The following is a 13,172-nucleotide window of genomic DNA, read 5'->3' as shown; positions in this document are numbered from 1 at the left end:
ACCAGCACGTTTGTTGCTTACGCTGCTGCCGTGCTGTTTAGTTCTTTGCGGGCGTAAGTCAGCCCAAATAAAGAGCTGCGTTTCCAAGTCTTATTAGTGGCTTCCTTACCGCTGATCTGAACGAACAAACGTAGCGTTTAAACAGGACACAGAAAGATGAGGACAGGACGGGGCTACATCCTGTTGTAGCCCCATCCTGTCCTCGTCTTTCTGTGTCCTGTTTAAACGCTACGTTTGTTCGTTCAGATTATGTATGACCAACTGGCCCCACAGTGTACTCTGTTAAACTTCCTTACCGCTGGACTGCCATCACTACAACGTGACAATATGTCGGCGTTGAGCTGACGGTATCAGTCGAAGCACGCGTCTAGTGAATGCAAAATGTTTTGCTTGCGCTGTCTTGTTCTGTCCAACACTTTGTTGATTTACAGTTCGTGCAGTCCAACGATAAGGATATACAACACCTAGTAGCACTCAGCTAGTGAATCCAACCAGCGAACCATGCACCCGCTTACATACCTCACAAAACTGTTTTACCGTAACCAATTAGTTAACGGGAGAGGAACGAAGGACCACTGCCGCAAAAAGCGGTTTAATGAAAATTTGAGGAAGATATGAGCGAAAACCGCGCCCATGCAAAACATGCACTCCGTTTATAAGCAACCGTTATTCTTACAGTTTATGTCACCGGATATACCCATACCGAAGCGTCGAGAAGTATCGTCTCTTGAAACCCCCTCAGTGTTGATTAAAGCAAATTACACGCCGTCAAACATTTCACAATGTCAAAGGACAGACGTGCCACATGGTTTGCCGCATTGTTTCACATAAAGTTTTGGAAAAGCGGGTGCAAACCCTTGTCACTGGTTTAAACCCTACTCTTCCGCAGGGTCCAACTTCATCGTCAGCATCACGCCTCAGGCCATCAGTCTGGCTCCGGACCCAGAGTTTTGGAGCCAGGTTCACCTCCTGTGGCGGATATCTATGATGCTACCGAAGTTTGTGAGTAAACTTTGAAACAAGCACGCCTAGAGCTAAATAGCTTAGTTATCGCACCGACTGAAAACAAAATGTGCGAATGTGCCGACTAAATACGCCCACCAATTTCTGTAGACATGGTCTGTTTGGTCTAAGGTTCTCACTAGTTTTAATGTTTTACTCCAAGCTCACACTGTATTCATGTGCCCGCCTGCCCTGACTAGCGGTAATTTTTGCAACAAGAGTTGCTACATGGTACCAGGTTGTCCCAGATTAGCAACTCAGTTCACGGAATCTAAAATCTGATGACCTGCGAAAGATCTGTTGGTTACCTAATTACCTATCCAGGAGCGTTACTCATCTATGTGAACCGCCTAATAGCCAGTATTCATTCCGTTATGATAAACTAGTGTGCACTCGGCGGTTTATCGGTCACCACTCGGCAGACGGCTCAAACACAAGGGCAGACGCACATTATTCGTCATTACATGGTTTCAGCATGTAAAACCCATCGAGAATCGGTACAGCTTTGCACATGGGGTATGATCCGTATTTTGTATATTTTCATAAGATAATATTTAGAGATAATTCGCTTTTACAGAGAAGGGTACTGAGCCATGCGCAACCTCTGGTGCGTAAAAGAGCAATGCGCGTCATTACCTTCGAACCCAAAGCCCGCGGTTTGCACACTTCTCTTCAGAATTGCGGCCTCCGCTGCTTTCGCGACTTCGGATACGGGTCCATATGCCTCGCAGCATTCATTCAGAAGTTCATTCAAAGCATTTCCACGTCTACACAAGTGAACATTTAAGCCCGCTTTGCTACAAGTGCACGGCGCCTCTTGAATGTTTGAAACCCCGACCGACACCAGAAGTAGAGAACTGCGCACTCACATATGTTACAGCTTAAACACAAGCGCTCCGTCCTGTTAGGACTGCGACTATACTTGTGTCGCGAAGTTTGTTTCATTGCTGGAAATGACTTACAAAATGCCTTGCGATGTTCGCGAGCAAAGCACTAGCGCAGCTGCGCTTCGAAATGTATCTCAAGCAAGACTTTAAGCGGCACTTTAAGAATGGTAAAGTTAGGCGCAGGAAGTACTTAAAAGGTACGCTTGTCTGCAAAGTCTACGCAAAGTAACTACTAAAAATGCTGACCGCCATAAACAAATTAGAGGAAAAATTAATGTTTGGCAATATTTTGTAAGTGCCGTCAAGGCATCTACACCCTTTGCAAAAAGTAACCGAGCAACAGATTTTGCTTCTTAACCGTATAACGGAGCCTTTACGGCCCCCCTAAAGACCGAAGGGTGTCAGAACGTGAGGACAAGGGTTCACCATATACTTTACACAGATTCACAGCTTAATGGCTGCCATGAGTGCTTCGCTGCGCGGCTAAGAAAGAAACCAACTTTACCCAGTTACTTTTGGCAAAGACAGCACATTAACTTACCATGTGTACTCCGAAATTGTTTCCTGCGGCGCTTACAGTTGGAGGCTCACAAAAAAAAATAGCTCCAAGTGAAGCTATGAAGAGCGCTCTGACAGATGGTATTGAAAATAGGTCTAATGTGAGGGCAAAACTGAAAGAACAGTGGATTTTAACAAAAGCTCAAACTGATGACACCTAGGCAGAGTTGGAAGCGTTTGTCCTGCGTGCTTCTTCTTGTCCCTGTCTTTTTATTGCGCTTTTCTAAGTTCAACATGACTCTACAGTTGAGGACAGCAACGGTGAGGACCCCTTTCCAGAGGAAAGTGGAAGTTTATCCCTCACTGCTGCTTTTAAATGTTCGCTTCAAGTGCGTGGGACCAGTGGCATTATGATAGCTGCAGAATATGTATTGTGGCAAAGAGGTAACCGATGGTACATTAAGGCAGCGGTGATCTCGAAGGGACGGAAAGCCTGGCTCCGAATAGCCGGAAGTGAGGCAGCGTAATGAGATTTCAGATAAGATATATCCCTACTTAAAAGTTTTCTGTAAGCCTCGCATATGTAAAATGTGCACTTAGAGTGAAAACCGTGTACTAAGAAATCCGTACGTTTTCCGCGCGTTTACCGTGCGGTTTCCATATCCTGTACGTGTAATTTGCCCATGACGTAAACATTGAGTTCAAGAGGTGAGAGAGAGTTCATAAACGTACTTAGACTTTTGCGCATGCATTTTTCGCATAGACTCCGTATGCTTCATGTGTTCTTCATAGATTTCATGCGATCCGCGAGGAAAACCTACGCAATTATGGGAATAGTCACATACAAGGTGTCACCATGGTAGTCGCGGCGGGAACAGTACAGATGTACTGCTCCCGCCTCCTGCTGTCTACATAGGCCTCCTGTGCTCTACATAGTCTGTGCCGGTGATGATGGACATGTGGTATGGATCCAAGACAAAAAAATCACCCATGAAGCAGTTAGATATATCTTCCATACATGTTCGAGCGTGTATGCCTGTACTGACCAGATTTAACTGGTTTGTCTTCAGCGCAGAGAGATAGCTGCTGTAGTGTGTAATCGGGTGGTTCGTTTGCACCAGTTGATTGTCCCCGACATCGTCATCGAGGTGCTGTCGGCATCGCATCCGATGATTCTGCTGCACCGTGGCGCCGCGCACCTCTTCGTCTGCACATTAATGTTCGTCATCAGCATCGCCACCTGTAGCCCGGTAAGCGAGTTTGCTGCTTCTTAAAGATAAGGAAAACGAATAACTACCTGCTTCTTCATTCAGCCCTACAAGGTGTAATTGTAACGGCATGTGTGAATCTGCTGAAATATCTTCGGGGCTAGCCCAAGCGATGTATGTGCTTTGATCACGGACGAAGAATCCTTAGGTGGAAAACTTTCAAAGCTACTACATTACTACCCGGGACACTGCCCCTTTTTTCCATACATGCCCACAAAACGATTTGCGTCAACTACTCCCAAAATATCGTTTTCGGCCATTGACAACATAACAGCTGTACACACTTCACAAGTACAATCTGTGTTATCCACAGCCTTTAACTTGCAAGGAGAGATGCACAATCGAGCCACAATAGCCGCACGGCTATTCTGCCCTTCAGCGCCTTTCGCTCACGGCGTAGTTGCATGGCAACAATAAGTCCCAAGTTCGTATTCGCTGGTTGCAGAAATGTCCCCGTTTAAGCCATAAGCGCTCCGTTTTATTCTCGTTGTCAATAGTGGTCTCGAATAAAAAGCAATTTGCCCGGCACGATTGTCAACGCCAACCGAAACAGGTCATTGTAGACATGAAATGAAATCAGTCGGCTTCTGATAACAAAACCCGCCGCTAGAGTGCACGACTTTTACTGTAAAAAAAAAAAAAAGACGGCGGTACAAGAGGCCCAGACACTCCGCCAAATAACAGTCGTTTGAAATTGTAACAACCGTTTTCATCCAACAGCAACCTTCCTTTCGTTCGCACTATGTCCAACAGGGCGGCGCCAGCGTCGTCTCTGTGCTGGCATACACACAGGACAACAGATTCCGATTACTGATGGTTGCGCTGGAGACGGTCGTTATCCTTCAGTTCTACGGTGAGTGGAAAACTTCCGGAAATGCCCTTCTTCACCCGCGCTCGTACGCGCAACCAATGTGTTTTGGCAATTTCTCTGCCCTTAATTTCTAAGCATTACTCCAGCGCATATCTCAGTCTGACCTTTAAACAGGTAATTCTGCTACGTCGGCTAGTACATCACCATCACAGCAGGAATGTCTCCATTGCAGGACAAAGGTATCTCGCATTGATATATTGAATTACCCCGTGCTGAACTAGGCGCTTCTGCCCTGGCAGCAAATTTTCTTATCTTGCCTCACTAGACGATTCTGTCTCCTCCAGACGAACACATTTCCTTTCCCTCGGATCCCACTCTGTCATATAAAAGAACATCGATTATGTGCTCTCTGCGCTACAAGTAACGCCGAAGGCTATTGGTTCAACGTATTCCCTCACCCGATTTGCCATTCATTACGAACTCGTCAGTAGACTATCAATGGACAGTCTGTAACCAATCGCCTCATTAAAAGTGAGGTGCACTTCGATGCCGCAATGCCTTCTGCGACGAAGCACGCCAGGAGTCAAACCCCGTAAGGCTGTAGTTTGTTTGACTTAATCGTATGACAGTGATGTGGCGTGGAAAATGGATTGATTTCAGGCAGTTTAACGTACCAAAGCGACTCAGGCTATGAGGGACGCCGTAGTGGAAGGCACCTGAAATTTCGACCACCTGGAGTTCTTTAACCTGCACTGACATCGCACAGTAGACGGGCCTCTAGAATTTCGCCTCCATCGAAATTCGGACGCCGCGGCCGGGATCGAACCCGTCTCTTTCGGGTCAGCAGCCGAGCACCACAACCACTGAGCCACTGCGGCGGCGCGTGGAAAATGGCGACTAGAGATCGAAGACCCCCTTCAAGCGCACCCGACGTTTTTCCAACACAATAAATGACCGGAACCTGCTGCCTAATGAAGTATTTGAGAGTGAGAATTTCCAGGCCGCAATTGTCAATGCAATAATCTGATTATGCTGTTCTCATTGCTGGTTCTGCGTCTCGGGTGTAATCAGAATGCTGTTCTCTTTATTGGAAGTTCTTAACATTTTTCTGTAACTTTTTTTCTGTTTTGTTCTATTTTGCTGTATTGAATTTTACTGTTAATGTACTTACCCCCCCCCCCTACAATAATACCTCTCAAGGCACTGTAGGTACCTTGAATAAATAAATAATAAATAAAAATCATCTTGTCACATTTTTTCAAAGCTCTGGCGCTGCAGTAAGGCGCCCAAGGCCACGCAGCCCATCCATCTTCGCGTGCGAAAGCTGATCGAACAGTGCAGTTCGTTATAGTTCTTTATATCGAATGACCAGCGAAATTGAGCTCGATATACCGCAGACTTTCTTATACTTTTACCCACAATTTACAAGGGATTAATCTGCGTTCTGCGTAGTTAATAATTCTAAATGCCTAAGTTCTGTATATGCTGCCACACATATATAGGCACAACTGATCATGCCAAAGCCTAAGGATCGGCACGCCATTGTAAGATGCTTGGTGTTAATATTTCCAGTGGTTGTAAACATTGGAAATAGAAGCTGGACCCTCTGCATCGAGGGCCGAAGAAAGGGAACGAAATCGCATCTTCATTTTTCAGGCTTCCGAAGACTCTCCCTCAGCTCGCGCATGATGACCAATGGCGCACCGAGCACATTCGTCAAGGTCTGCTGGACGTCGATCATACCGGTCACCGTCGCTGTGAGTGGTCGCAAACGGAGGCGCCCCGACTACGGTGGACGCAATTCATAGCACTCGTAGCAGTTAGATTCCTCCTCTTGTTGACCCTTAAGAAAATGACTTTTGAGCTTCAGTTGACGCCTTGTTGAGCTCTTGTTGAATCAACTGGAAACCAACATGAATTCAATGTATGTTGAGCCTACTCAACACCTGCTAAACAAAATTTTTGTTGAGCGTAGTCAACACATTAATTGTTGAGCAATTTCTGTTGAATTCAAGTTGAATCGTCTGAAGGCAGCCGTTTCTAAGCCTACCTAAATTAAATCAGTTCGACATGCATTGTGTAAACAGAACCTTATCATATTATACATATTAAGAACGCATGCAGCACCCGTTAAAATTCTCATAAATCGCTCAGTCATTTTCTTTCAGAGAAAAAAGTGCTAGTAGAGGATTATGCTCTTTAAGGTATACCTACTTCGGAGGATTCGTATGTGCGCTCATAAAAAAGGGCGCTTAATTAGTGCTTTATTTATGTTGTTTATGAATGAATCAAGGTCGTCAACTATCAGAACGTTGCATATGAACTTGAATACTTCTACTACACATAAAATAAATAAATAATAATAGTCGAGATTGCGCTTGAGATGAATTCTTCGTTAGCTCATGCTAAAGCCTCGTGTTCTATACTGTTCCATGCTCTTCATCTGATTGATGTGTAAGGCGAGAGTGTATGTATGTATGTATGTATGTATGTATGTATGTACGTATGTATGTATGTATGTATGTATGTATGTATGTATGTATGTATGTATGTATGTATGTATGTATGTATGTATGTATGTATGTATGTATGTGTAAGGTATCGGTAGCGTTCGCGGGGGTAATCGGAACGCGGCTGGGGGCACTCAAAGCAGAGCGTCTCCTTTCTTGGAACGCGGCCGCTCGCGAACGCGCTGGGAAGTACGGGTGTCCACCCCACCCGCGGTACCGATTCGCACACGTGCTGGCACGGATGTGTATTTGTGTTTGTTCTATTTTTATTTTGTGGTGGAGGGAATGTTCTCTGCACGTACTGGCACGACCGTGCGTTTGTATTTGTGGAAAGGGCGTTTTGCCCTACGGAAGCTGGAGGGCTGGCCAGGCTCTTGATAAACCAATCATGTGAACATTGTGACATGATTGGAAGCTACGAAATGTGGGCCGGGCCTTTAGGGCTTTAAAACCGGGCCCCGGAGGTGGAAGCGGGGTTCTGCGCTAAGGTGAGATGCAACGCATCTTCGGCAACGCCGAGTAGGGGTCTCCCCTAGTATTAGCCAGTTCCGCCCTTTTTGTTGTTTGTCCGTTTGCCGTTTAATTTGTCTCGAGTGTCTAAACTTCTGTACGCTGTAAATATCTGTACATAAACCTCAGTTATTGCCTTTTTTTTATCCCTGCGTGTCAACTGATCACACGAGCGTCTCTGACGTGGCACCCCTGGTGCGAAGAGCTTCAGTTCGAGTTACCAACCGTCTCTGGCGGTGCACCTATGGTGCAAAGAAGAAGAAGAAGAAGAACCTGGAAATTTACTGGCGCAGTCGACAGGATCCTGCGGCCATCGGAAGACGGCGCAGGAAGAAGAAATTGAACGCAGGGATAAAGGCGACGGCCAGGCAACAGCAGCGTTCGAGCAAGGACCTGCGGAGAGACGGCGGCAAGGACGCAAGGACCACGGCAGGTGTCCAGCGACGCGGGACTGCATACGGTCCAGAAAAGCAGCGCGTCGATAACTTGACGGTCACCGGCGGCGGACCAGCGGCGTGCGACAACTCATAGCAGCGTCCGGGGAAAGTGGCGGTGTACTCCGACGCCAAGGAGCGGGCAATGCGGATCGACGCATCGAAACCGTGAGTTTCCTTGGTCGCATTGTTCACGTCCCTGTGTTCGAGCCGATAGGACAGCTGGGGGGTATGGAAGGCGGTATGGAGAGTTATCCAAGCCGGCCCTCACTTGATGTGAAGTACCAGGTTGAACTGGCGAAGGCGCGGTTAGCGTATTATCAGGCAGAGCTTGCGAAAGTGAATAGAGGAAAGGCGCCGCTGTGCGTGGAGAAACCTCAGGATGTCAAGTGCGTCTTGGATGAATTAGAAGCAAAGCGTCAGCAGCTAGCGCTGGAGCTCGCTGAGCTCAAGGCGTCTAGGAAAGCTAGTGAACTAATCAGGGAGAACTGCTCCGAGTCCCGAGAGGTGAGGCAGCCTGTGCTGGAAGACAAAGGATTATGCTTGTCATGCACAGGTCAGGGAAAAAGCAGTGAGGACGCTGAAAGCAATCAGCCGGTATGCGGGAACGCATCTTTCTTAGGAAACGCCGCGAAAGGTTCAGGAAGTGAAAACAGGATTCCTGAAGGACGCGGAAATACCACAACTTTTCCGCCACCGCGGGCGGCTAGCAAAGAACAGGAGCAGCCCAATTCTAGTGATCTAGGGCCAATCGTGACCAAGGTGTCCGATAACAAACAGGACAGCGGTGGAATTCCTGTAGGCTCTAAGATTGTGACCTCTGACGCGGAACTAGTAACAGCCAGTGAAAATCTGGCGTTGCCGCAACCGCACACTGTGTCGGGTATGGAGCATGAAGTGCCCCGTAGCGTTTCTGGTGGCAAGAGCCCTTCATCCGAGGCAAAGAGCGGAGGTGGGCCTGTTGGGCCGACCGGGCAGAACGCCGAGCAGTTGAACGCACCCGGTGTGTGCCCGACCAGGTCAGTTGAGGACCCGGAAATGAGTGGCGACTTGCCGCAAGGCAAGCCCGGGTCAAGTGACTGTCAGGGAGCTCATGGAGCCTCGGAGTCAGACTATGCCACGGGGCCAGCGGGCGCTGATCAAGCACGGAGCGGCGGTTTCAAAGTTTGCTCGTGCAGTAAAGGTGCAGATGGCCCCGGGCGAGGTGGAGTGGCAGGAGGCAGGTGCGTGGCTTTCACGCTGAAAGTCGACGCGAGGAACAGTATGTTCCGTGCTAGAGGTCGGCATATCAAGTGTAGCAAGACTGACGTTACTGCTATATTTGGACGGGCCAGGGGCTATGCTCTTTACGCAGCACGCGTGTCGTACTGGTGCGCCGGAGAGAGAGTGCTCTCAGGTGCGTTGTGTGGTCAGGGGTTTAGACCCATCGAGAACCGGGACGTTTTTGATCCTGGAGGGCACCATCTTTTCAGTTCGCGCCCCGTTGTGGCGCCAGCCTAATGAGTGAGTTACCGTTTAGGCGTTAATTGTGTTACTGACAACACGTGGTGGCTTAAATGTTACTACACAGGGACGCTCGGTGCGACTAAGGAGGCTCACGTGGGCATTGGGCGAGTGCTGTGAACGCTCCAGTCGCGAGTGTCTGTGTCTGTGTGCTCATTCGCGAGCAGGACGACGGCGTGCATGCTGGTGAACTGGGTGCAACGCACCAACTTGGACGCTGTGTTACGGCGCACGGCAGGCATGCCACTGTGTGTATTTAAGTGTGCATTTTGCGTGATGTTGTGTTGGTGCCCGTGTGCATTTTGTTGTTTTTGGTTTTGTTTGTGCCAGTGCTAGTGTATCCGCGGCATGTAACCCACAGGGTGGTTTTGTGACCCGTACCGATCCCTTTGTTATAATTCTAAAAGTGCCATTTGAGCCCTTTGTAGAATCTTGGGAAGGGCGTGTAAGGTATCGGTAGCGTTCGCGGGGGTAATCGGAACGCGGCTGGGGGCACTCAAAGCAGAGCGTCTCCTTTCTTGGAACGCGGCCGCTCGCGAACGCGCTGGGAAGTACGGGTGTCCACCCCACCCGCGGTACCGATTCGCACACGTGCTGGCACGGATGTGTATTTGTGTTTGTTCTATTTTTATTTTGTGGTGGAGGGAATGTTCTCTGCACGTACTGGCACGACCGTGCGTTTGTATTTGTGGAAAGGGCGTTTTGCCCTACGGAAGCTGGAGGGCTGGCCAGGCTCTTGATAAACCAATCATGTGAACATTGTGACATGATTGGAAGCTACGAAATGTGGGCCGGGCCTTTAGGGCTTTAAAACCGGGCCCCGGAGGTGGAAGCGGGGTTCTGCGCTAAGGTGAGATGCAACGCATCTTCGGCAACGCCGAGTAGGGGTCTCCCCTAGTATTAGCCAGTTCCGCCCTTTTTGTTGTTTGTCCGTTTGCCGTTTAATTTGTCTCGAGTGTCTAAACTTCTGTACGCTGTAAATATCTGTACATAAACCTCAGTTATTGCCTTTTTTTTATCCCTGCGTGTCAACTGATCACACGAGCGTCTCTGACGTGGCACCCCTGGTGCGAAGAGCTTCAGTTCGAGTTACCAACCGTCTCTGGCGGTGCACCTATGGTGCAAAGAAGAAGAAGAAGAAGAACCTGGAAATTTACTGTATGTATGCATGCATGCATGCACACACGTGTGTTTGTGCATATGTGTGGAGCACTGCACCACCGGGACTGTCAGCGTCACGTTAACGAGAAATTGCAGGCAATAAATATGAATATACTACCGAAAATTGCATTGGTAGTCGATCCATCTGGCGCAATACGAATGTATTACAAGGATTTTTCGTTTCTTTTACCACAGCCAAAATTCAGAATGATGTGTTCATTCACCCCAGTAATTGCAACATGAAAGCAATGCAGAAATTTTATTGAGAATGCTCAACTCTCACGGTGGCCACTTTTCCAATGAGTTTAAACAACAAAAATTTAACATGCCATGTTAAGTTTGCTCATGAGAACTTCAACACTGTCTCAAGAAACATTTTTGTAAGGGAAAGCGTACTACAGGTGCTTGCAATAGGCGTTATTCGCTTTAAATTCACACTTTATCTCTAAAACTACGCTGTTCCCTAGCTGAAACGTTGCGGCGCGGCCGAAACGTATCAGAACAAGAAAGTCCTATTAACTATTTGCTAGCGCGATGCACAGGGAGCAAACGAAGACGAATTTTTCGCATAGCAAGAGACAGCGCGCACTTTCATGTTATCCTAGATGTGGCTCAGATTTGAGACGCCCCCTCAATCGCCCCTAAAACAATACCTACATACAAGGCATCCCTGGGCATCCCGACGCCCCAAACTATGAGGCCCGGGACATTCTCGCGTCTCAACGATTTCGCTTTTCCCTCCCTGCCCGCTTTCGTAGACACTCATGTGGGCCAAGGCTGCGTTTAGCGCGTGGGAGAGCTACCCTGTCGGGCTGGCGTTCATCATCGCGTGGTTCGAGATGGTCGAGTTCAGCTTCATACCAGTCTTCGCCGTCGTCTTCCTCGTCTGTACCAAGATGGTGAGCATTCTTTCGAGGCTGCTGTTCAGAAGGACACTATAGTAGGATACAACTTATAAAAACAGCAGTTGCTAACACTGGGCCGCGGTCCGCGGCGTCTTGTATTACTCCGCTGGCTAATCGCAACTGTAAACGAAATCAGCTTTTTAATGTTTGACTATATCAAACAATTCATGAATAAAAATTCTAGAGGTCATAATTTTTTTCTTGTCTTAAGCTTCTTGTTAAAGTAACAAGAATTGTTTAAGCAGCGGACTACTTTTTTGTCGTGGAGGAATTCTGTGCACGAAGGCTGAATATGGGCGGAGCTTCACTGCAGACTTAAGTTGTATCCGACTATAAGGATCTTTTCACACGTAACCAACTTTTATAAAAGCTACAGCTTCGTACTGTCTGTCCTTCCTGGTATCCTGTACGTGCGATAAAAATTGCGAGGACACTGGCAACTGCAGTGTTTAAGATGCGAAAGCCGAGGACACTATGCCGTGACGACTTCCGGTGGATGTGACGTCACACCGTTCCCGTGGATACATCGATACCCAAATTATACATCTCTTGGGCATATTAAGTGTTAATTACGCTTAATTACACATCTTTCCATCTAATTTAACGCAAATCTGGCCTTTTTCGACCATTCTGTGACTATTTTCATTATGCCGTGACGATCTCCAGTGAATGTGACGCCACACCGTTTCCGTAGCTATATCGACGTCTGCGTTATTTCGACCCAATTTTGACATTTTTCACTATAATTAATTAACTAATCACTCTACAGTGATTAAACGTGGCTTCTGGGCTCATTTTTTCCTCCTCTATCTGAAGAAACCATTCGTTTTCTCTTATCTTTTTTCTTCCCGAGTTAACACGAGTTAAACGCTGCCAAAGGTGTGACACCCTCTGCTAACGGAAGACAGTATAAGCCATTAAAGGCTTTCGCCTTAATGTCTTCTAACAACCGACACGCGTGTCAAACAGCACCATGCTTACTACAGATAAAGTCTTAAAGGGACAGTGAGGAGAGCTCTATTAATATTTTTTTTTACAGCAAAATCCGGTAGTTCGGCATTTCATGGCTTTGTTGCCACTTGGCAGGCAGCAAAAGGTGCATTTATTTCTAAGAAATTTGGATTCGAAGCTGCAAAAGTTTTTCCCGCCGCTCTGATTCAAACTTGGGATTCTCTTATCACGACACAGGACTAAGTGACGTGAAACATGACGTGCACATGACGTAACGCAGACCCCGTGATTTCTGGCGACCAGCAGTGCGGCCTTGCAGCAGCCGAAAAGAAAGCTACCGCCGGCCGCACGTTGAAGGCATCTATCGGCTATTGCGGCCATCGCTACCTCGCTTCGTTTACGTTTGCACCGGCGTTTTGCCAGCGTGACGATGGATCCCGTTCTCGAAGTCGTCAACGAAGTTCTAGCAAATAGACACCTTTAGCATACCGTGTGCCTTGTACCGTTAGCGGAATACCGGGAGCCCGCCTAAGGCCGTTGAGCAGGCTGTGATTGGTCCCGATGCTGCAGGCGCGCGCGTAGCTGCCGGATACGTGGCGCCATCTGGCGACGTCAAGAAGATTTGCGCATGCATTGGCTGCGCCTCAGTGATTCGTGACTTCTCGTGTCCTAGTGTTTCTAGAACCATTGGTTCTAGCAACACTGTTTTGTCCTATGGCGTCATCACGCTTG

At 47.8% G+C, this 13,172-nt stretch overlaps 1 protein-coding gene across 1 annotated transcript in view; it reads left to right on the top strand.

Moving 5' to 3' along the window:
- LOC149346981 (uncharacterized) overlaps positions 1-13,172 on the top strand; it is a 36,734-nt gene that overhangs the window by 13,881 nt on the left and 9,681 nt on the right. Inside the window, exons 9-13 of the mRNA XM_089541454.1 lie at positions 890-1,002; positions 3,509-3,637; positions 4,409-4,508; positions 6,123-6,223; positions 11,343-11,483. Coding sequence (XP_089397580.1) covers positions 890-1,002; positions 3,509-3,637; positions 4,409-4,508; positions 6,123-6,223; positions 11,343-11,483 — 584 coding nt within the window. The remainder of the gene's footprint in view (positions 1-889; positions 1,003-3,508; positions 3,638-4,408; positions 4,509-6,122; positions 6,224-11,342; positions 11,484-13,172) is intronic.

Source organism: Amblyomma mixtum, chromosome 4, assembly GCF_055824585.1.
Source record: "Amblyomma mixtum isolate Tamu chromosome 4, ASM5582458v1, whole genome shotgun sequence".
Taxonomy (NCBI): Eukaryota; Metazoa; Arthropoda; class Arachnida; order Ixodida; family Ixodidae; genus Amblyomma; species Amblyomma mixtum.
The sequence above is the reverse complement of the archived record's forward strand: the minus strand, read 5'-3'. Positions and strand labels throughout refer to the sequence as shown.